This window comes from Myxocyprinus asiaticus, chromosome 44, assembly GCF_019703515.2.
Source record: "Myxocyprinus asiaticus isolate MX2 ecotype Aquarium Trade chromosome 44, UBuf_Myxa_2, whole genome shotgun sequence".
Classification (NCBI taxonomy): Eukaryota; Metazoa; Chordata; class Actinopteri; order Cypriniformes; family Catostomidae; genus Myxocyprinus; species Myxocyprinus asiaticus.
Window position 1 is genome coordinate 16,215,928 of NC_059387.1, and position 26,446 is coordinate 16,242,373.

The 26,446-nt window shown below is 37.3% G+C and overlaps 1 protein-coding gene across 1 annotated transcript in view; it reads left to right on the forward strand.

The window, feature by feature from the left end:
- Positions 1–26,446, forward strand: part of LOC127434299 (double-stranded RNA-binding protein Staufen homolog 2-like) — a 152,021-nt gene that overhangs the window by 88,477 nt on the left and 37,098 nt on the right. The window contains 1 exon segment of the mRNA XM_051686938.1: positions 8,680–8,793. Within this exon segment, the coding sequence (XP_051542898.1) occupies positions 8,680–8,793 (114 nt within the window).

Below are 26,446 nucleotides of genomic sequence, written 5' to 3' on the forward strand. Positions count from 1 at the left end.
ATAAATGTAAGGATTATTATTATTATTATTATTATTATTATTATCATCACACAGCCACATTAACATTAACATTTTCAGAAAGTTGTCATGACTTAACTGAGGTTCAGTACAACAAGGACTGCGATAAACACTGTGCACATGTCTTTTTGTGAAATAATGCATTTCTACTACAAGATGACATTGCGATGTATTAAGAGTTTTTTTTGGAAAGCAAACGCAATACAGATTAGGGATGTCAATTTTCAGACATTTTCATAATCATGGAAATTAATGATTAAATAATTGTTTAATTGTTAACGTCAATACCACAAAATGTGGAGGACTCCAAATAACGTGCATGTAGCACTGTTGTAATATAAGTTAAATGAATACACTTACGAAATGCAAGTATTGGGGGCCTGGGTAGCTCAGCGAGTATTGACGCTGACTACCACCCCTGGAGTCGCAAGTTCGAATCCAGGGTGTGCTGAGTGACTCCAGCCAGGTCTCCTAAGCAACCAAATTGGCCCTGTTGCTAAGGAGGGTAGAGTCACATGGGGTAACCTCTCGTGGTCGCGATTAGTGGTTCTCGCTCTTAATGGGGCGCGTGGGAAGTTGTGCGTGGATCGTGGAGAGTAGCTTGAGCCACCATATGCTGGGAGTCTCCGCGGTGTCATGCACAACGAGCCACGTTATAAGTTCGGATTGACTGTCTCGGAAGCGGAGGCAACTGAGACTTGTCCTCCGCCACCCGGATTGACCCGATCATAATTTCAAGCTTGATTACACTTCCTAGTGCTTGACGCATGCGCAGAGTGCTAGATGGCACTATGGGAAGTGTAATCAAGCTTGAAATCATGATCGCCATGGAGACTGCTGTCAAGATATACAGTGAAAAAGGAGTTAAATTTTGGGCTGTTCTCACCCAAAACCAACTGGATCGCTTCAGAAGACATTGATTAAACCACTGGAGTCAAATGGATTACTTTTATTCACCCTTAATTTGCTTTTCAGAGCTTCAGATGTCTGGCCACCAGACATTGTGTGTGTTCTGCAGAACAAAGAAAGTCATACATTTCTGGGATGGGATGAGGGTGAGGAAATGATGAGCGAATTTTCTTTTTTGAGTGAACTTTCCCTTTAAGTGTTCAAGTCACTTCAGAATGATCATATTTATGAGATTAGTGTACATGAACACCACCACAATGTCGTAAATCCAGTGAGATTGTCTTGGAGTGCCAATTTTCAGAGATGAAGGCATGTCAATTTAAGAAACATGGCAAGAATCAAGCAAATTGGTGACTCTACAGTTTAGATTTAATGTATTTTTTGTCCTATTGATGAAGACTAAAGCTTGCCAGAAAATAAGACACATTTATATGAGGTGATAGGCTTGTGCAACAAAATGACATTTCCCATCAGTAGACTATATGTGGCCACACAAGAATGATCAAATAAGACACCCCTAATTTGCAGTGTGTATGTGAAGACATGTACTGTATATGTCATTGCATTGGTGCTGAAAAAGCTTCATGCTTTTTCAGGAAGTGAAAAAGATGAAAAATTGCATAACGGGCCCGTTCTGTCCAACTAAATTCACTTGAATGCTTATTACATGGAAATTACAACTTCTGAACTTGTAAGTATGAACTTCCCAGGAAGACTTGAGTGCAGTTGAAACAACAACATAACTGAAATAGTGTTTATATTGGCTATGTGTAAACATGTGGACCTGACAACCACCTAGACACCCTAACAACTGCAGAGCAATGTGCAACAAACACAGAAAACAACTTAGCAACAGCATTGTAACAATCTGGCAACCACATACTGTAGCAATGTGCTAAAACACACAGCAAATCACCTTGACAACTGCATAGCATGCCCCAGCGACCATTGAGAACACCCTAGTCTACAAAAAAATATTGTTAGACATTTTCATGAGCGCTGGTAATTATTCAAACTACACATCGCACCTTGGTTAAATGTAAAAGGTAAACGCGTTTGACTTTTTATATGAACAGGTTTCCTGGAAAGGCGGGAGATTGATAGCACATAACTTCATAATTATTTCACAGCTTTCATATTGTTTAAGCCTAAACTGTTTAAAAAAAAAAGCTAATTTCCTTAAGGTGTGCCTTTAGCCTAGTTGTACATCATTAACATCCCTAATACAGATGTCAAAGGTTGCTTTTTGTAAATGAACCAAACTTAGTCCTAATTTATTTGGTTTCTCAAGCATTATGGATGCGATTAATATGTTTCCCTTTATTGTGAACGTAAGTTTTGCAGAAAATGGATTGAATGAATTGTAAATGTCTGTGCAGCATCCAACAGCAGGCGGCTGTGGCTCAGGTGGTAGAGCAGGTTGTCCACCAATCGCAGGGTTAGTGGTTCAATTCCCAGCCCACATGACTCCACATGCTGAAGTGTCCTTGGGCAAGACACTGAACCCCAAGTTGCTACCAATGGCAGGCTAGCACCTTGCATGGCAGCTCTGCTGTCATTGGTGTGTGTGTGTGTGTGGTTGTGTGAATGGGTGAATTAGACACAGTACAAAGGGCTTTGTAGAACCACTAAGGTTAAAAAAAGGCGCTATATAAGTGCAGACCATTTACCATCCATTGGCCTATTTTTACCTGCTGTAACCAGCCTGTTGACCCTGATGTCTCGAGACATGTGTTACAGAATTTAACCATTTTTAACTTGACACATGATCTTAATATTGTTAAGCCTGACATATGAAAGAATTATCAGAAAATACAGTTTGTTTGACATTACACTGTTTTTAGTACCATTAGACAAACAATTTTTTTTTATGTATCATATTTGATACATTAGGCTTTAAAGGTCATTATCCTCCTGAGGCCCAGCAATTCATTTTTGTGTAGGACATTTGTTATTTAAGTTTTTTTTAGCCCATACATGCTACAGTGTTAAATCTTTGGGTATTATCAGAGGGCTCACTGGGCTTTCTCAGGCCATGACAACTTCCTCTCCTTGGTCTGTAAATATGGATTGAAATGTATCACAGTTCAGTTCAGCACATAAAATACAATATGAATAAAATATATATATTTTTTTCAGTAAACAATTTTTATCATATGTATTTTATGCACCAAACACTATATTGACATTTAAAAAAGGGAAATTGTAAAGAATTTTCACTGGGTCTGAGGAACTTATGGTAAGATGACATCATCATTGCTTGAAATGTAAAATAGTGAGATCTTCATAATGGCAGAGCAGGCTGCATATACGAAAATACACAGAAATATTAGTTCACACTTTATCTTTAAATATATGTCGCTGGCTACCACCCCTGGAGTTCGCTAGTTCGCTAGTTCGAATCCCAGGGCGTGCTGAGTGACTCCAGCCAGGTCTCCTAAGCAACTAAATTGGCCCGGTTGCTATGGAGGGTTGAGTCACATGGGGTAACCTCCTCGTGGTCGCTATAATGTGGTTTGTTCTCGGTGGGGCGCGTGGTGAATTGAGTGTGGTTACCCCGGTGGATGGCGTGAAGCCTCCACACGCGCTATGTCTCCGTGGCAACGCGCTCAACAAGCCACGTGATAAGATGCGCGGGTTGACTGTCTCAGACGCGGAGGCAACTGGGATTCGTCCTCCGCCACCCGGACTGAAGCGAATCACTATGCGACCACGAGGACTTAGAGCGCATCGGGAATTGGGCATTCCAAATTGGGAGAAAAAGGGGAAAAATCCCCCCCAAAAAAAAAAAAAAATTTTCAAAGCTCTGTGATTTGTGTTTTTCTCTTTTTTTTTTTTTTGTGGTGTTTTTCTGGTAGAGAGCAGAATTCATGTTTCCCTCAATTATTGCAAGTCGCCCTGGCCCTGAAGCAGCAAAGCATCCCCACACCACCATGCTTGACCATAGGTATGATGTTCTTTTTGTGGAATTGTGTGTTTTGATTTACGCCAGATGTAACGGGACCCCTGTCTTCCAAACAGTTCCACTTTCGACTCATCAGTCCACAGAACATTCTCCCAAAAGCTTTGAGGGTCATCAAGATTCTGACGAGCCTTAATGTTCTACTGGGTTAGCAGTGGTTTTCGCCTCGCCACTCTTCCATGGATGCCATTTTTGGCCAGTGTCTTTCTGATAGTGGAGTCATGAATAGTGACCATTATTGATGCGAGAGAGGCCTGCAGTTCCTTGGATGTTGTCCTTGGCTTTTTTGTGACTTCCTGGATGAGTCATCGTTGTGCTCTCGGAGGAATTTTGGAAGGTTGGCCACTTCTGGGAAGGTTCACTACTGTGCCAAGTTTTCTCCATTTGGATATAATGGCTCTCACTGTGGTTCTTTGGAGTCCCAGAGTCTTTGAAATAGCTTTGTAACCCTTCCCAGACTGATGTATTTCAGTCATCTTTTTCCTCATCATTTCTGGAATTTCTTTCGACTTTGGTATATTGTGCTAATGGGTGAGACCTTTTAGCCAACTTCATGCTGCTGAAAAAGTTTTATTTAGGTGTTGATTTGATTGAACAGGACTGGCAGTAATCAGGCCTGGGTGTGTCTAGTCCAGCTGCACTCCATTATGAATGCAATTTCATAGATTTTGGGATAAGGGGCAAATACATTTTCACACAGGCTCAGTTGGTATTGGATAACTTTTTTGCTTCAATAAATAACATTATCATTTAAAAACTGTATTTTGTGTTTACTCTGATTGCCTTTGTTATATGTTCAATTTTCTTTGAATTTTTGCAACAATTTAGAATGAGATATACACAAAAACAGAAGAAATCAGGATGTGGCAAATACTTTTCACAGCACTGTATATACGTATGGACAAATACAAATCTGTTATATACAGCTAGTGCAAGGGAATGTAATGGCAGAAGAGGTAGGATATGTTGGATACATATAAGTAGACTGTATTGCACATAATTATTGCTCAATGGGGCAGTTTTAACTGTTCATGAGATGGATAGCCTGAGGGGAAAAAACTGTTCCTGTGCCTGACGGTTCTGTTGCTCAGAGCTCTGAAGGGTCGACCAGAAGGCAACAGTTCAAAAAGGTAGTGGGCTGGGTGAGTGGGGTCCAGAGTGATTTTCTAGCCCTTTTCCTTACTCTGGAAGTGTACAGTTCTTGAAGGGAGGGTAGGGGTCAACCAATAATCCTCTCAGCAGTCCGAACTGTCCTTTGTAGTCTTCTGATGTCCGATTTCGTAGCTGAACCAAACCAGACAGTTATTGAAGTGCAGAGGACAGACTCAATGACTGCTGAGTAGAACTGTTTCAGCAGCGCCCGTAGCAGATTGAACTTCCTCAGCTGGCGAAGGAAGTGCAACCTCTGCTGGACCTTTTTCACAATGGAGTCAATGTGCGTCTCCCACTGCAGTTCCTGTGAGATAGAGCCCAGGAACCTCTATGACTAAATGGATCGATATAAACATTGAAACCACTTTATTCACAAATAACCACTAGATGGTGCCATAAACATATGAAACTTACATGCCAAAAGTTACTTGGCTGTTCAGCTTTAAAAGAGAGTGAAATGGGAGCTGTCAAACATTGTGTATCATATTTGATACACACGCCGTTATAAATGCAATGCTCATGTGGCGAGATGCTGAGAAATCTTTTTATCTATCTTTTTTCGTTTCTCTTTTTTTTGTCTTTCTCTTTATCCTTCTGTCTAATGCTTGCTCTCCCATGACTCAGCTTTCTGTAATTTAGACCTAAACAATGATCTTTGTGCTTTTATTTTTGTTAAAATGATTTCATGAAAAAGTTGGCTGGTGATAGTCTTCACTCTTTTGTCCAATGTTCTCTTTACATTTATATATAGTCATTTACCAGACACTTTTATCCAAATTGACTTACTATTGAGAAACATAGCAAGCAATTTGTCATACAAAAGTCAACAATATTATCTGCAGTATCGCACTGCCAAGTTCTCAAAATGGCTGGAGTTTAAATCAACTGGCCAGTAAGAGTGGACAGATCATGTTTTTTAGGTTTTCTTTTTATTGTGTATGTGTGTGTGTGTCTGTGTATACAGTGTGTGTGTCAGAAGACCAAGATAAGCTTTGCGTGTGTAAAATGCAGATAAGATCAGCAGGTTTAGCACTCTAACTTAGAGCCTATCCACTCAAAGTCCAGAGTAGCCTCTGTCTGCAGTCTGTCTTTTTTTTTTTTTTTTTTTTTTTAATGAACATAAGTCAATCCAAGACAGTTCTCCTGCTACAGAGCTCTCTGGAAGCAGTCAGTCACACATTGTATCCAGCCGTCCAGACAGCCATGTGCAGTTTTCCCATGGAGCAACTGACACCTTTCCCAAACCTGTATAATCACACACATAATGTAGATCCTTATCCACTGGATTTTCTCAGCTGCTCCAGGTATCATTTCAATTTACATAGTCCCCATTGCCTTATATGTAACATGCCTCTTACACTACCAAAACCATTCTAACTTGTCCTGAAAGTAATAAAACAAGTTTGTAATGAAGTGTGTAGTTTCTGTGCCACAGCACAGAAACTCTCTGTCCAAGCATACATACACCATGCGCAATCGAATTGCTGAACAAAGGACATCAGCTGAGGAGGTGACAAAGATGTTTTTCAGTTGACCTTTTGCATCATAGTAGCGTGTTGAAGTCAGCTACAGCAGACCCACACAGCATTTACAACAACAACATGGACAACTTTACAGCCACAAGCATTTCTTACATTCTTTACCCACTGATTTTGGTTCAGATCAGATGAACATTATCTGTTCTGCTTGGTTATGTCCTAAGGCAGAAGACGATGCAATTTGCTCCTGGGTAGTTCTTGCTTTGCTTTCACCCTTATAATCTCAGCGTTAAGTGTAATAATAATGTTTAGACTGAGGAGAGATGTTGTGAATAAATAGACGATTAAGAAAATATATGGTTTGTCTGTATTTTCTTTGCGATCACTGGTATTTCTTTTCTGATCACTTAAACATTTCTATATCTGTACTTGTCATTTGCTTCAGGCTGTATATTCAATAAAATCATGCTTTCTGCGTTATTCTATGAATGGGATCCACATGAGATCAAGAAAGGAAGCTGTGGTTATCATCATAACCAGTTGATGATAATTGAAAGTGAGATATGTGCTGTAAATAATGTGTCATAGTTGTGATGTTTATTTCCTGAATTCATAGTGCTAACACTAGCATGCTAACCTTGGCCATAGTATGCATCTGATATCTTCTTTTATTGTATTTTATGATGGAATGTGTGACAGTAGTCCACGTAAGATCATGAAAAAGTTCTTTTTTTTTACTTGTTTTTATTAAAGAAAGACATTTATTGCTACTGCAAAGATTTGTGTTGGGTGATAAACATTTTCATGTATGATATGAGTGTTACTATGGCAGACAGATAGGAGGGATTAGTCAATGGACAAATGAACAGTAATTAGTAGCACATCAATGTGTCGGGTGTGAATGGTTTACAGACTGCTGATCTGTCCAAAAATGAACATTTGCATGTCCCTGCATTACAAACAAGATAAAAGGCACTTCAAAGGGAGAACAATCATAATAGCCATGCTAGATCGCTTCAGACAGAATTTCCAATAAAAATGAATTAAAAGGGGAGTTCTGAATAAACGTTATGTTTGAGCCCAAAATATTTCAGCCCTCCAAAGCTCTCACAGTGGATAGTAAAGTATTCGAATGGAATAGGGATGATAACTTCTGAATAAAACACACCTACTGTATAGTTGTTGTGGCTCTTCTTATCTGCTTTGTGTTGCGTTAGACTTCCGGGTTAAATACACGTTTCGTGGCACCTCTGTTTTCTGGAGCATGAGTATATCGCCGAGGCATATTGCGGACTGGTTGAAGTGGGTACATGCAAGATGTAGCTGATCTACCACAGCATTATCTAGGCCTGTTAGATCAATTTCGCATAAACCGGACTGGTACGATTTCAACGTGTTTACATGACATTTTTGGTCTGACTAACGTGTTTACAAAACATTTTAAAAAGACGATTTATTGCTTTAGTCCGACTGAAATCAGACTTTTAAAGTGCATGTAAAAGCATTTGGGATGCTCAACCAATCAGAGCAATGTTTTGATGGTGCCACAGTATTTACATTTTTCCAGTGAATCAACCTACAAACGGCTTACTTATTAATCTAGGATTGTACAAAGTATTTTGACATAGAAATATCACATACTTCACATTTAAATTTTAAGATACAAGAGATTACATATCAGAGTACGCTGTCATTATCTGATGCTAGTGTCTTACGAATGTCTAATTTATCTCCTTAATGCTTAAGGTGTCATGACTAGCCTAAATGTGTATTTGTCAGGCAGAAGATGATCAAAGTGGCCCAGCATACAGCATCCAAAATCCTTAAACACCCACCCACACACTCTTTTGGGTGTTGCTGAGTAGAGTTTGACAAGCATAGGTGTTCTCAGAAACCCTGGAGAGAGAAAATGGGGCCAGATCTCACCTCAAAATCACCATATCACTGGCACTTGCCATCAGAGCACTCAAAGCCTAGATTGTAAACCACTCTCAATGATGGAGATGAAAATCTGAAACCACTGCTGTTATCAGGCTAAACTGAGCGCACATTGCCAGCCAGTTTTAAGGAACCAGTTCATTCTTTTCCCACAAAAAGTTTTCCAAGCTCAGAACGGCAGTGAATTAACATTCTCTTCTGTTTGTCTCTTGTTTTATACAGGTGCAATACACAGACAGGCAAACTGACAAAGAGTGTATGACTTACCTAACTCTCTCACCTGTTCAGATGACCTTCCACGGCATTGGGAGCTCCATTCCAGCTAGCCATGACCAGGTAATAGAACCTATAAATTAGCACTACCAGTCGAATGTCTGGACACACCTGCTCATTCTTTATTATTTCTATTGTCTACCTTGTAAAATAAGAGTAAGTCTTCAAAACTATGAAATTGCACAAGCAGTAGTATAGAAGTTATGTAGAGACCAAAATAATATTAATATTAACAGTGAATTGAAACCAATCAAAACTATTTTAGATTTTAGCTTCTTCAAAGTAGTCAACATTTGCTTAGATCTGTGCACTCTTTGCATTCTCTCAACCAACTTCAAAAGATATCCTCCTGGGATGCTTTTAAAACAGGATTGAAGAAGTTCCAATGTATGCTGGATATTTGCTGGCTGCTATTCATTCACTGTCTGTGAATTCACTATTTATTCACCTATCATTCACTATCTTCAATTAAATCTTTTTTTTTTTTCTTTTTTAAAGAAATACATTTAAGCATAAGCTTTTAGAGCAAAGGTTCGCATGGCAATACATTATTTTAGTACACATTCATTAAAGTGTGTCCAAACTATTGAGTGGCAGTGTATGTGTAGATATTTATATATGTACATATGTCTGTTTATGTATATATCTTTATTCGGGTGAATGGTAAATGAGCTGAAATTTGAGTGATTTGTTCAACTGGCTGGTATTTTGGCACATTTTTCCCATGGTTTTTCTAGCCAGTTGACAGCCTTCCATGCCGATTTGTTGATTGCTTTGGAACTGACCTGTAATACTGTAATAAAAAGGTAAAACAATTGACAAACTTGTGCTGATAGGCCGAAAGGATCACCGAATGTGCTGTCATTAAAAGGTGTTCATTATGGAGATTCATTGAGGAGAACATGTTGTGCTCAGATCATTTATTGCATTGTTTGTTTGCAGAGTTTCCTTGGATATGTCAGATTACACACATCCAGTGGCATCCCATATTTTCATTATATTGCGGGCTTACAGCAGGCACTTTTTATCAGCGCATTCAACATTCCGGCAGTCAGAGCATGCAAAGCCATTACCCCCATTGTTAATGATAAGTGTTATTTAGTAACAGACATGACCATGTTTGATTAGGTTTTCTTTCATTTTTCTTGCAGTAATTATGAAACAAAAAGGGCCTTAGGATCTGAGCTGGCTGGTATTCATGTGGTGGCGTATTGTGTGGTGTCATCCATGCAGAAAACCGGTTGCTTACATTATCTAATCTAAACATAGGACACTCTTTTGTTCTGCTCTTCAAAGCTCAACTCTCTAATAAAGGCCTGTTCTATAACCAGTAATAGGCATTTCTGTTGTGGGGACACAGCCACCAAAGCAAAATGAAGGCAATATAGGCCATGGACTTGTTGTTGCCCAAAGCACTGGTGAATGACCGACTGTTAGGGAGCCTTTCTTTTCCAGATTCCTTAGTACAGTGGCCTCCAGCCACAAAAGGAGTCAGAACAATGAGCCCAGGGTGGTTCTGGATTGTGACACTTTTTGGCCCAAGCTGCTCCACTGCCCCACAGTCCATAGTTGCTGCTCCAACTGGGTCATCGAGTCAATAACTACGTTTCCATCGTTTTTTTTTGTGACAAAAGGTGTAGCGCATCAAAAAGTTTCCCGATATAACTGATGGAAATGCAATTTATCACTAAAATTTCACAAGTGTCGACATAATATTTTTCCATTTAACTCTAGCATGTAAACTCTATGTCGATACTTCAAATGTTGCGAAAACTGGTTTGGAAACACTTTTTGTCAAAAAAATTGGAATTAACACAAAAATTTTGTCACATGACATAATTTACCCCATTCGTTACCCTGTGTTAATCATGACGACAAGGTATACATCCATGAAAGCCAATTTATTGTACGTGAAGCATTACTCGCACTGTTATGGATTGGTCTTAATGGCATACCTGCACAGATCCGATGCTGCAAACACATCTGCGTCATGACACTTCCTGGAGTGCCAACACAAATATCTCGTATCATGCACCTGTCATCGACAAGTGCACGGAGAACAAATGAATGGTCACTGTTTGCGATTAATTTAATCGTGGTAGCCATCCTTTTATTTATTAAAGTAGCTTTTCCACACCATTCAAAATAATAGACGGCAGTCATGGAATTAGCCCACAATACAAAAAACATATCATTTCTGTGCACAAAGATGTTTTAAATTAAAAATAAAAACACAATACTAGGAGAAAAGCATCAGTGTGCTTTTTTGGAACACTACCATATAGCCCAATTCTATAAAATTATTGTTTAGTTTACTTTTGAAAAAATGCCGGCAAAATTCCCTGTATTAAATAAAAAAATTACCAAACGAATAAAGCATTAAATAAAAAAAATAAATTACCAAATGAAAAAATAATATTGTTAGGCCTATATTCTTGCCTTTTCTTTACACAAACTTAAATTAGCCTTATCCTGTAGACGAAAAAGTCGTCTGAATGACATTCTCAGAATGTTCTGCACTTTTTTCAAGACTATAAACTATCAGAACTATTTGTCCAATGCTGAGTTCATTTTCAGAAAGTGAGCTTTTGAAAAATTTTTAACTTTTAAATATTTTAAATCTAACCCTCTTTACCTCAGATCTCATTTGCTGAGCTTCTTCAGAAAATGTAAATTGCATTATGACGCTAAAAATTTATTTTACATGACAATCAAGTTCAGTTGGTCGTTAAAAGTTGCTGGACAAATGCAGGACATAATGCAGTTGTGATGGCAATGCTTTAGATTAGATGATTGTTCAAAACAGCCTATTGAATATCAGGAATGTATCGTATGTAATCCCTGATATTACACTGCATCAATGTTTCTTTAGTACCTGCATTAACAGCAATTACACATCGATGGATGGTCCTTATACGAAGACTGAAAGATTCCCCACTACTTGGTACAGGTTGCTAGCTTGAACGGGGTCATGACGATTCGCTTTCGGGTCGGAACCGGTGGCAACCTGCTATAGGCGCAACATCAGGACCAATATTACAGTCCTATCAGATGGGCAACTGTTCCCTTTTGATTGCAATTTCATCTTCTGATTGCATTTATTTGTGAAATTAAAATGACAGTAAGCTGGCTAATTTCAATGAATTGTCTCAATACTTGCCCCATTTTACCATAACTTCGAAACATTTAGGGACATCTGTGGGGCGAAAGGTGCACAATTAGCAATATTCACACATTTCTGTATGGAAACGGCTTAAGGGCAGATTTATTTTGCGATAAACCAAAACTTATGCGACAAAGTGTTTTTTTTTTTAAGCATGACGTCATCACGCACACCATTTTATCATTAAAAGGCCATTTAAATGGAAACAAAACAGTGCGAAAAGTGGATGGAAACTAGGTTAGTGTGAACTTCTGAATAGAATCAGTTCCATTTGTGAATGAATCATTCAGACCTGTTTTGTGAACTTGATTAACTGATTAATCTAAAAGATCCAAATCAAAAGAATGATTTGTTTACAAACTGGACATCACTACTTCTCTTAGGAACTCTCATGAAGTTCATTAGAGTGTCTATTTCATGCACAAAGCTATCATAGGATGGCTTCATAAGACTTGGAATACATCACACAAACCAAATTTATGGTATTTTCACGTGTTAAAAAGCTTGAAAGCCTTGCTCCCCATTCATTGTAATTGCGTTTAAGAGCGTCCAGTACATTCTTCAAATATTGTCCTTTTGTGTTTCATTGAAGAAAGTCATACAGGTTTGGAACAATATGAGGGTGAGAATTATAACCTAATTTTATTTTGTGGCTGAAAGTTATTCCTTTATTCTACCCTCCCATTGGTAGTTGCCACATCACGTTAATGCTTATTTAAATAAAGTTGGACTATGCCGAACTTGTCACCGGAAATGACCAACTCTCACTAAAAATGTATATGAGTGGTGATCCAGGCACTGGAGTTTGTTTTAATAAGTGCATGTTGTGGCGGTTATCAGTGGCGTGACTGAAAGCAGGCAGCGATGTTGTCTCTTGCATCTAGACACCTGCTCTACTTGTTCCTCTGTTCCGCACATTGCGCTACTTTCCAGTTAAATCACAAAGCAAAATGCAAACAGATGTGCCCCTGCTCATTATGTACATCCACTGACATATATGCAGTCTTTGTTTATAAAAATAAAATGTTATATTAGGGCGAATAAGAACCCTGAACTCCTTTTACTAAAGGCGAAAACTTTACCACGAGACCAGGTGGGCATTTTGGAAAAGACATTGCTGATCCATGTATTTATCCACTAACAAAATCCCTGTTTTGACAATGTTAAATGAATGGAAGATTTTACATATTGATTATGTGAACTATTTATTGGATGGATTGAATTGGTCATCAAGAACAACTGTTTATAAAAACAGTAAAAGATTATTTGACATTATCTGTACACAAGCTAATTAATACTCATGAGTTTTGCCACTTTTAGCAAAGTTAAAAAGTAAAGTTAAACTTGTAGTCAAGTTAGACTACGGTGGATTAACAACTACGTACGTAGATGTGCATTGCACACAAACACAAAAAAAAAACATTCCTGTACTGATATATCCAACTGATATAGCATGGTGCTTCCATTCCAAGGGAACAAACATACTGATAAAATGTATATCTTGAATGTCAAGATGCATAAAATGTAAGCACCAAAAATACTATGTTTTTTGGACATGGAACCAGTGAAAACCTTGATTTCCAGTTTTATAGCACTATTCACCTGTGCAGTAATGGTACATTCTTGAACATGTACCTTGCTAATATCATGGTATTCTTGGAAAAGAAGAATGTAAAAAATATAAATGCCAACATCATGGTAAAATAATGTGGTAATCATCATGGTCATTGCCTGATGGTTCCGCCATCCTCTCAGAAAAGTACTTTGGCGGTTCCAAAGTATTGAAGTAGTAATTTTTTTATGGACAGCATTTAGAGGTTGAACGTTGATTGGCCTCAAGCCATGTGATGTCTTAACCATAGCAGTACCAGGTCACAGTTTGACACTTACTCATTGGTAGAATTGACAGAGTCGTGTGGAGAGCTGTGTAGAGTTGTTCCTGGCTCCTGCAGAGTCTGTCAGTTTACAGGGCCCTTGGTCCTGCTCTTTCTTATTTCAGAGGAAGACTTCAAGAACCCATTGTCTGACACCCCTCCTGCCTTGATCCTTGGGTGTCTTAGATATACAGCTGACTGCGAATGGCGAATTAGACTTACGTGTTTGCCTACAAAATGATGTCTTGGCTGAACAGCTCTTGTTGCTTTGTGACGTGTTTAGCATGGTTGCATTGTTTTAAAAGCTGAAGTGTGTCATTTTTTTGCTGTTTTAATATGCAGCAAATATTGCTTACTTTGTAAGTAAGCCATTGGTTGGTTGATTTCCCTGAAAATTGTAAACATTGGTTCAACCAATGGCATGAATTTGAGGCAGGGCTATCTGTTTATCCAACCAATGGATAGAGTTTTGGGGGGGGAGTATTTAGGAAACCTGTTTGAAAACGATCGTTTTTGCAATTCCAGTTGATGACGCTAGTGGTGCAGAAATGACATATTTCAACTTTAAGAAAAAGGTGCTGTTCCAAACTAATGTTTTTTTTATAAATTGATTCCAGGAAAGCCATGTCCATTTTTGACTTGTTAGATCATTTAAATTGTCCATGGTTTGCAGAGCTGAAGAAACAAAAGTATCAGCCCATAGCTGCAACAAACATGTCAAAGAGCTTGCAGAGCTGTGCACGAGGTGTTGCTTATACAACATGGAGGCCCTGAAATCGAATGTGACAGGGCAAAATTGTTTGCTGCTATGTGTGCACGCTGTGCTCAGCTGGCTGCTCTTTTCCCATGAGCCATTGCCTCCAGCCATCAAGATGAGGCTTGGGAATACTCTTACCTCATACATCAGGAGAAATTTCAAAGTTGGCGCTTTCTGAGGTTCTCAAATGAAGACTTAGAGCTGGCTATCAGAGCCTAGAAGTTCTTAACTCCACTGCAATTTGTCCTCTTTCTCACAGTTTAGGCAAGTGTGTATGGAAAAATCGTATAGAAAATATACAATAGCCATTTGGCAGTGTGTTTAATGCATGAGCATTAGAGTTGGCTTGGCTTATCAACAGCTTAAGTTTCAGTCAGTTTGTTTGTTTCTGTTGCATGGGAGGCTGTCCCATAATCTACAGGAAGCGTAATGAAAAGTCCTTGTTTTGAGAGGGTATTTTTTTATTTTCACATAACTGGAAAGAGTTGGAGACAGTTTGTGTTGGTATTTGTTTTATTATGGAACTGACTTTCAAAATCAATCATACCTTCTCTCTAAGATTTCCTCCTCTCAGACTTCCTAACAGAACCAAGACATTAGCTCTGTTTCATAACCTAGTAAGCTACATCACTGCCTACATTTGCAGCTGTTTTCTAAAGGCCTAGGGTACACTGTTTTATCTTGTGCCTTTACGTCTCGCGCACGGTGGAGCACTCTAGTTTTTCAAAGTTGAATTTTTTGACCGCAAGCCCGTATGGACATATTCAGTGCAAGCGCACTGACTTCTTTGTTATTCTTTCACAGTCAACTTAGTACAGCCATCTCCAGGCACTTGAGCAGATGGCCCACACAAACACGTACAGGTACGCAAGGCTACAAAAACTGCGGACTTCTGATGATGAAATTTGCATCACACGCATTGTGTGCGAGACATAGGAGCACTTAGAAAACCAAATTATAGTTTAGCCTTAAGGCAGCATCCTCATGGTCAAGGAATCTAACTGATTTGGAACGCTATTAATAACATAAGCAAAAAAATAAATAACTCCATATGGTGCTCAGCATGGAAAACTCGACTCACATTTAAGGCCAGGTCCACACTAATACGGTTTTTGTTTGAAAACGCATCTTTTGCTCTATGCTTTGGCCTTCTTTCCACACTGAGACTGCATTTTTGTCAGCGAAAACGGAGCTTTTCGGAAACGTTCTCCCAAGTGGATGCATTTGAAAACAACATTTTTGCATTGAAATGTGGACTCAGAAAATTTATATATATCTGAAAACGATGACACATTTGTTGTCATGTGACGCAGCCATGTGATCCGTTCAACCAAAAAAATCAAGATGGCGGCCTGTGTTTTAGCGGCACTATTGTGCCTGATATTCACTTTGATTGTGTTGTTAAAGACAAATGTTACTTTGTACAACCTTTACATTGCATTCCTTCAGAGTGTTCCCGAGGTTATTCGGAATTGGTGTCCGGTGACGGAACACGAGGACAATTGCATTTCAGACCATACATGCAACGTGATTTTTCGCATGCACTGTAAGGAGACTTAAGCGTTTTCATACGTTTCAGTGTGGACAAGCAACTGTTGCAATGCTTTCTGAGTTTGCCTTTCTTGTGAAGGATACATGCTACACAAAAAAACCCACGTCTGAATATGCATACTTTCCTACTATGTTGTACAGTATGCAAAAATAGTATGTTAAATGAGTAGAATGTCCGAATCCTCAGTATTCATGAAACAGTAGGCAAGCAATACCTGGATGATCTCCTGCATTCGCAGAGATTTTAAGGTGTGTAATGTGTCTGGAAGTGTGTTTATACTACACACCTACATATCTAAAGAACGTATTTTATTAACGGTCAAGAAAAATGTATCTTAGGAGGCAGCATAATTAACCTTAATAAACAATTTACAATTAAATAATTGATAATTGTTTTTTTTGTTTTTTGCTGAGAGGCTAATGATAATTAACAATTATCTTATGTTTTTTTATACACTAAACTATATATACATTTAAAAAAAGTGAAATTGTAAAACCTTTTTGGGGGTGGGGTTAGGAGGTTATAGTAAGATGACATCATAATAGCTTGTAATGTAAAACAATGAGATCTTTATAAAAACAGAGCAGGCTGCATATATAAAAATACATATAAATATCAGTTCCCACTTTGTCATTATTTTCAAAGCTCTGTGTTTTTAATTGTGGTAGGAATGAATGTAATGTAATGATGATAGAGAGATGTTTATCAAAAGCCTGTTGTTTTATATTGAATACATTTCAAAGTAATTTTTTTTAAATATAAAACAATGTACACTTTTTTTTTTTTTTTCACCCAATCTGGAATGCCCAATTCCCAATGCGCTTTTAAGTCCTCGTGGTGGCGTAGTGATTCGCCTCAATCCGGGTGGCGGAGGATGAATCCCAGCTGCCTCCGCGTCTGAGACCGTCAACCCACGCATCTTCTCACGTGGCTTGTTGAGCGCGTTGCCACAGAGACATAGCGCGTGTGGAGGCTTCATGCCATCCACCGCAGCATCCACGCTCAACTCAACACGCGCCCCACCGAGAATGAACCACATTATAGCGACCACGAGGAGGTTACCCCATGTGACTCTACCCTCCCTGGCAACCAGGCCAATTTGGTTGCTTAGGAGACCTGGCTGGAGTCACTCAGCACGCCCTGGGATTCGAACTAGCGAACTACAGGGGCCTGAGCTACCCAGGCCCCCACTATGTACACATTTTTAAATAAGCAACATTGCTTCGATTGAGCAAACACTCTTTTTGAAATATCAGTAACAATATAAAAGTTATTGTTACTTTTAATTTATCAAAATCAGCAAAGATTTTACTGCAGAAAATGTGTTCATCACAATACCAAGGTTTGTAAAATGATATTACAAGAACAGAAAAACACAGAAACTTACACCAGGAGGCAGTAGACATCTAGTACATTGCATACAACAGTTTGTTTGTTTTTTAGCAAAGTATGTTAATGATGTAGAGGCTTTAAAAAAATAATGTATCAAAAATGATAGGCACTGCTTTATAGGGTTCAGTTTTGGAACCACCTTCGCCTTGGTGGAGCACTTAAAATGCCTTAAAATGCTGTCACTCGGTTTTGCAACTGAGCTTTTGTTTCCTAGCAATTAATTGGAGCCCTTGGATCTTGTACTTTTCGTTACAAGCTTGTTTGTTGCAACAGGAAGCCTGTTCATACTCTGATGCATTGTTTTTGTTGGGAAACAGTCCTTTCATTATGACAAGCAAGGAGAAAGGGATTTTGCCACAACGCAGACACCTGTTGAGAGGATGGGCAGCTATTGACAGTCCTGATTCATGGCTGATAGGCTGCTGTGCCCATCTTCAGAAGGTCTCCTGCTGGGTGCTGGGCTGTTTGAAGTCTCCTCAGGCCCAGGGCTGGAGACGTTAGTACAGCAGGCCCCCTCTGTCAGGGGTCTCGGCTTGTTACTCAACTCGGCAGCTGTTCACGTCTTCTCTTTGACACAGACTAAGCCTTACATAATGTCTCTGTCGCCTACGACAGCACCTGTAGGAAATCCGTTTACATAAAAACAGAACCAAAAGGGCCTTGCCTAATCTTCATTATTTGGAAGAGGATTATTTTTCAAAGAGGATTATTTTTCGATGGCTAATTGTATTTTGAAAGTCCACTAAGCAAAGACTTGTTAATTGCATGTCAGGATGAGAGAAAAGTTCATTTTAGGTTATAGAACACATAATAAAAACATCATGAAATCCTATATAATTCATGGATTGTAAAGCGTTGCCCAACAGATTACAATATGGAGGCGATTTTGAGTGAAGTAGTGTAGTGTTACAGCAGAGTAAAAGAGCAAATCTCACATTTCACCTCAAAATAATAAAAAATAAATTATATTTTGTGTAGGAAAACAAAGCCTATTGGATGACCAGTAAGGTTTTTTTATTTATTTATTTATTTTTTTTATTTCATGACATTACCATGATGATTTTTTTTTTATTTTTTATTTTTTTTTATAATTCTTGTTGTTATGCAAAAAGAAATATTGTTTAAAATGTTAAGTAAATAGTATTTGTACTACCTTTAATTTATTCTAATTTATATATCTTTAAAAAATATATTATAGTATTTTTTCATTGTAATGCTAAAGTTCAAGTAATGATAATTTAATGAGAATCGTTATTGAGAATGAGATTTACAAGAAATGTAAAACATCCAGAATTATTACAGTAATGAGAGATGGGGGTGGTCAGTGTGTTTAATTGTCATGAAAATAGTCACAATGACAATAGTCACAAAGAAAAAATTGTAATGGTCCTAAGATAAGCTTCATTTACTTTTTGCAAAAGCATTTTTTTCTTTTGATTTTGTGATGAAATGTGACACGTTTTTGCAAGATTCACGCATTAATCCTTATTTTTAAAGTTGCTAAAATGGAAGTACAAATCAACTAAAGTCAGGGCTTGCTTTACAAACAGTTTAGAGGGCTACTTCTACATTAATAAGGAAATAAGAATAAAATGCTAATTACATAATATGTTAACAGTTATTAAATTTGCTGATACTCAAACCAGCTTAAAAATGTGGAAAAACGCAAGCGATTGACCATAAAGTAACCAACAATTTTAAAAGTGCTGTAAAAATGTCAGGGGTAAACCAGAACAAAGGTCAAAGTAAAATAACGATTTAGCCAATAACACTGCAGGTAAATCAAAGTACATTATATTGCATCGTCGTTTATATCAGCAGATGCACTTTTGGCCACTTGCAATGGAGAAAATTATACCCACACAATCTATGAGGCATAAACAAACACAGTCTGAAACTTCATGAAATTGATAATGTGTTGGTGCCTTTGTCATGTGGCTTCCCTCTGAACATTTCCTGCAATTTCTTGCCTAATAGAAGCTGCTGAATTTTCAATGACCTTAGACAAGTCACAATGAAAGACTTGTGTATATAATCACATGAGGTTTTTATAGTACATTGAGATGGTTGCATTTTGTAGATAAATGACTCAAGTGTTTTGCAAGTTGATCCAGCGAGTATTGAATTGAATGGGGCTTTGAAAGTTTCTGATTTTTGCCCACTTTTATTTTGGATAAAACTTGAAACTAATTAACCCAAAATGACAATTCTGTCATCATTTACTCACCCTCTTGTCATTGCTAACCTGTATGTCTGTCTTTGTGGAACACAAAAAAAAGAAATTTTGAAGAACTGTACTTGTTATTTTGTCCGTGCATGTACAATGAATACAGAGACTGAGGCTTTCCATTTTAAAAAGGATGCTAAAGCACCATAACAGGATCATAAAAGTAGCCCATGTGATTTGTGCACTATATTCCAATCCTTCTGAAATCATACTTAATCTTTGTGTGTGGAACCAAGTAAAATTCATTATGATTTACATTTTTGAGTAAACTTTTCCTTTAAGGTATTTTGTATCATTTAACATTGCTCATTCTTTGCTCTTTTGAACTCTTCTGCACATTCATCATCACTGCTCAGGTCGAATGTCAACCCTTATCACTGCTTGCCAAGTGTCTGGAAGAAAACTAATAATGACAGTGCAACGTCGCAGTTTGGTGATATCTATCCCTTTCTTCACTCCTTCCCCCATGTGGAATCCAAACTCCACATTTCAAATGTGACACTTCCTCACGTTTGAAGCCCCTGCTTTCAGCAGGAGGTAGTAGCTTGATCAGCACCCATTTGTCAAGTGGTCCCGCACTGCGGCGAGACCCCATTAGCCTGTCTTTGAACGCTGCTGTCTCAAACCGTCCCATCAAGACCCCCCTGACCGCCTATCACACCAGCAGCCTCGGGTTCTGGTGAGAAAACAAAGCCCTGCCATTGCACCATCACTCACCCTTGCATGTCTGTCATCTGTTTTTCTTAGGAAACGACTTCCAAAGTTGGGCGCATTAGAATGTGGGGGACCTCAAACGAAGCGTCAAAGAGACGATAGGTTGGGGGGTAGGGGAGAGGGAAAAGAAGAGAGAAATGTCTTTTCTTCCCTTATTGACCTCCCCAAAGCCCATCTCTCAACAAGCTTTGAATTGGCCTGCCAGTGGATGTGATTGTCGGGCAACCAATCTAAACATGAACTTGCACATTAAGGGCAACTTGTTGATGCCTTAAGAGGCCTCTCCAAACACAGAAGGTTTGATAATGGGGCATTAGCACCATGACTGACTCTTAAGAGCCAGACTCACTGGGGTTAACTGCCTGTGGTGGCATATCCATGCTTCCCACTCAATTTTTCAGTGCCACAAGATTTACTTAGAGTTTTATGACACACTTACTTTGGGAGGAATTGTTCTGATGTTGATTTGTGCAATGAGCATAATTAAGTTGGTTTGGCTGAGACAAAATGACCAGATTTGTGTCATGTTTCACAAGTTGAGTATTTACATTTAAATTAGTCTAATTTTAAACATTTATGCGGCATTGAGTCCAAGGACATCTAATACTGTAAATTACAAAGTTCAAGTCTAAGTTTTGTACTTTCGTACTTCTAAACCAGTTGTGTTTGATTTCTTGAATTCACATATGAAAAAATTAAAGAAATGCCCATGTCAAAACGTCCCTAACTTCAGATTATCACTTTTGTTGAATTTGGGTTGAGTTCGCATAAGCAAAATAATGTTCAGTCTTTGTTTGACGAAAGACTGAAGTCAAAATGTGCGTCAAACTTTAGTTTTAAATTTTTTGTTGAATTGAAAACCTCTGCTCTAACACATTTATATTTAGTTTTTGGAACCTTCATTTGAAAAATTAGCTCAAAAAATGCTCAAGCCAAAATGTGTAAAACTTTTTATTTATTTATTTTATTTCAAACCTGTGCTAATGCATATATTTGGTTTGACCCAGCATAAGAAAAATTCAGTTTCAGACATCTGCTGCCCTTATTTATATTTAGTTTGTGGAGTTAGCAAATGTCTTCAATGGTAGGCTTAAGTCTAAATATGTGTTATTAGTTTTGTCCTACTTTTTGTTGAATTTTAAACCTTGCTAATGAATTTGTGTATTTGGCTCAAGTTAGCATAAGAAATAGATCTTTTCATCAAAAGACTCGTCAAATTTTATATATATATATATATATATATATATATATGTTTTTTATTTAATTTTAAACCTCTGAGAACCCATATTTATATTGGGTTTGTTAAGTTAGCATATGAAGAAAGTCTGTTTGTCTGGCCCAAAGACCGAAGTTGTGAGAAATGTTTGTTGATGTCTTGGGGTTGTAGGATTAAAACCAGTTTTAATTTTCAGTTTGTTAATCTTTGTTAAAAAGGTTTTGTTTATTTTTCAAGGAGCAAATCAAAACAAAGGCTTGGTAGCCGAGTGAGAACATATGTTTGCCTTATCTGCAAGTTCATTGCATATGTGAATGTTAGTGGTAAAAATTATTATTTCAGACCACAACACCTCACCCGTTGAGTTCTTCTGACACAAAGCTGCTGTTTTTTCACACTCCTGCCCTTATGCATTAAGTGCTACATTCATTAGCACCTTGGTGCCAACAGAGCTTAATGTTTTGCCAATAGCCATTGATTAGTGTTATTGAGAGAGGTGTGTGAAATGACTGTTTGCCCAAACTGCAGGGTTAGCAGTCATTATCATTTAATCAATTCAAGGCAAAATAAAGTTCTGTTTAAGTTCCTTTGAAAATTAATAAACTTATTTTTAGTCAGTACTGTCATAGTTTGTTAAATGTTTCATTCAGAAATATCTAGTTATTAGCTATGCATGTTTTTCAAGTGCAAATATCTTTTAAGGTCATGTGACCCCGCATCCACGTGTGGATGTTGTTTAAATGAATTAAAACCAACTAAAAACTGTTCGCAAGACTCTACACTGTCATTTAAGGGTTAAACCTTTGGCGCACTGCATCACGTGATATAACAGCATGATGTTGATTTCCAGGAAGTGCTGCTACTGGCGCAGCGCCAACAAAAGTGGCTCTGGTAAGAAACCTCTAAGTTTGCAGGGTGTCAACAATCATACCACGGTCCAAATCACTGAGATCATATTTTTTCCCCATTCTGATGGTTGATGTGAACACCAACAGAAGCTTCTTACCTGTATCTGCATGATTTTATACACTGCACTGCTGCCACACGATTGGCTGATTAGATAATCGCATGGATGATTGTTGGTGCCAGGCGGGCTGGTTTGAGTATTTCTGTATCAAATCAAATCACTTTTATTGTCACACAGCCATATACACAAGTGCAATGGTGTGTGAAATTCTTGGGTGCAGTTCTGATCAACATAGCAATCGTGACAGTGATGAGACATATACCAATTTACAATAACATCAAATTAACACAACACAATTTAAAGTCTAATATACACAATTACACACAACACAATATACAAATAATAACATACACTGTAACTGGTGATCTGGGATTTTCACACACAATAGTCTCTAGAATTTACTCCGAAAACCAAAAAACATCCAGTGAGCGGCAGTTCTGTGGACAGAAATGCCTTGTTGATGAGAGAGGTCAACAGAGAATGGCCAGACTGGTTTAAACTGACAGTCTACAGTAACTCCGATAACCGCTCTGTACAATTGTGGTGAGAAGAATATAATCTCAGAATGCTGTTTTGGCAGCATGAGGGGGACCTACACAATATTAGGCAGATGGTTTTAATGTTGTGATCGGTGTATGTGGACATATATTTTTAGGAAAACTATTTGCTCTTGAAAAAAATGAGTTTTTGCTAAGTTTATTAAGTTTTTGCTTGTTTATTAAATCATAAAGGGAAATGGAAAATGCATAGAGCAGTCACGCGGGGGTCTCAGGAGGTTAAGGCATTTATTAATCTTGTTTAATGTTCATTTTATACATATTTGTAAGGTTAATGGTGTATACATTAACATTATTTAATGCGTTATGAACAAACTAATAATGAACAATTGTGTTTTTCATAAAGTAACATTAAGATAAATAAATGCTGCAAATACATATTGATAATTTTTAGTTCACAATTCCTTGTGCATTTACTGATATTAACAAATACAACCTTATTTTGAAGTGTTACCATTATATATATATATATATATATATATATATATATATATATATATATATCACATTACTGTGCAAAAGTCTTAGGCACATAAGATGTTTCACAAAAGCATTTGTCTTAAGATGGTTATTTTTATCTTCAGCTTTAGGGTGTCAATAGGAAATATAAATGTTAGACTCCCAAACATTACTTTTGCACATAGAAAAGATTAGAATAGAAGAACAGGGAGCCCTGCAACAGATGTCATGGCCCCCACAGAGCCCCCCACTGAACATTGTGTCAGTCTGAGATTTCATAAAGAGACAGAAGCAATTAAGACAGCCTAAACAGATAGAAGAACTGTGGCGAATTCTCCAAGAAGCTTGGAACATCCTATCTGCCAACAACCAAGAAAAACTGTGTCCAGGAGTACCTAGGGGGATTGGGGCTGTTTTAAAGGCAAAGGTGGTCACACCGAATATTGATTTAGCTTTTTTATGTTTACTTGACTTTGTATGACATTAAGTGATAAATGAAAACTATTTTTCTTGTGATAAACCATAATCTATTAATATAGTTATGCATTTATAAGTAAATATTTAGTAAATAAATAATTAATGGTAATTAATAAATAATTAAATTAAAACACGTTACATAAATAGTACTCGTTTGTTTTGTATACAGTGTACTGTACATTAGTGTCCGACCGATATATTGGTCGGCCGATATTAGCCTTTTACCGATATATCGGTATCGGCGTATATTTTACCGATATGCGCCGATATGAAAACTTTTTTCAGAAAATATAATGCAGAAAACAATGCTTTAAAATTGGTGTCATAGTGTAGTTTGTCTAGCAGAGCACACTCCGTCTCCATTGTTTACAGAGCTGAACTGACGGTGGCTCTGCAGACAGGGCGGAGTTAAACTGTGTGTCTTCATGGTAAGTTGTTAACTAGTCTGTTAAATACATACTGGAAAGTTAATAAACAATGACACCATCATTTTCCCTTTTCAGTATTACTAATATAATGTTAACCTTGTCCCTTTCACTCATGTCTGTTTGCTGTTAGCCAGCTATAGTTTGTCAGTGCAGTCAGTAATGTAGCAGATTGAAAGGTAAACATCAGAGCATCTTTTTGCAGCTCAGCAGACAACGGCACGGTGGTGGATTGTGTCTGTTGAGTGTTGATTTTTACGCTATGTTATTACCTAGTTGTTGAGACACAATGCTGGAAAGTAAAATAAAAACATCCGTCTTGTACTCTCTGTGACAACGAGCTTATAGCTAACTAGCTAATCACGTAGCTACTTTCATTGTTGTCAGCTGAGTGGAAACTAATGAGTAAACATGTATTCACCAAACTGTTTTGTTCAGGATTCACAGTTTGGTACCCCCTTCAACTGAACAATTCCAGTCATTGCATTTACAAAATGTAATATTTAAAAGTCTAGTTTTCCACCTTTGAAAGTTTCCCCTGAACTTGTATAGCAGAATACAGTGTAACACTGCTGCCGCTTTTATCTCTTGTCTCGGCAGTATTAATATAGTCAGCATTTGACTGATACTAAACAGTACTGATGTATATTTAGCTATTTATTTTATTTTTATTTATTCTTTATTTTAATGGTCAGCATTTGACTGATACTAAACATACAGTACTGATGTTTATTTAGATATTTATTTTTATTCTTTATTTAAAAGGTCAGCAATTGACATACTAAATAGTACTGATGTTTATTTAGCTATTTATTTTATATTTATTCTTTATTTTAATGGTCAGCATTTGACTGATACTAAATATACAGTACTGATGTTTATTTAGATATTTTATTTTTATTCTTTATTTTAATGGTCAGCATTTGACTGATACTAAACATACAGTACTGATATTTAACTATTTGTTTTATTTTTATTTATTCTTTATTTTAATGGTTAGCATTTGACTGATACTAAACATACAGTACTGATGTTTATTTAGATATTTATTTTTTATTCTTTATTTAAAAGGTCAGCAATTGACACACTAAATAGTACTGATGTTTATTTAGCTATTTATTTTATATTTATTTATTCTTTATTTTAATGGTCAGCATTTGACTGATACTAAATATACAGTACTGATGTTTATTTAGATATTTTATTTTTATTCTTTATTTTAATGGTCAGCATTTGACTGATACTAAACATACAGTACTGATATTTAACTATTTGTTTTATTTTTATTTATTCTTTATTTTAATGGTTAGCATTTGACTGATACTAAACATACAGTACTGATGTTTATTAAGCTATTTATTGTATTTTTATTTATTCTTTATTTTCTCAGTGTTCATTTCTAGAATTTGTTGACAATGTATAATAATAATGTAAAATATTCTTTGATCAAAATATTTATTTAAGAAAGCAGCCTTCTGAGTACCTTTGCATAGTCATATCAGTGCAAAATCGGTGAAAAATACACATAGAAAATGTCTGTTTTCATTCCAGCTCAAAAATTAAATATATCGGCCAACATATCAGTAATCTGTGAATTTTCCCTCTCTGAAATCGGTATCAGTCTCAAAAATCCCATATCAGTAGGGCTCTACTGTACATAGGATCAATAATGCACCCTTACTGGAAAACAGACTTCTGTAGCAAACACTGTTCTGTGGAAAGTATTTTTCCAATGTGTGTATCTCTTTCTCATTATACTTTCTCAGAAGTCAGTGTTCTGCTTTACTTTGAAGGGGAGAGGAAGGAGATCTTTATTAAACTACATTTACAAGCCTCTGGGAATGACTGGTTTTTACACACAGCCCAGTCTATAGGCCATAAATAGTCTCTTGATTCCAGTTTTCTTGATCACCGTCCGATCTACTTGATAAATTCA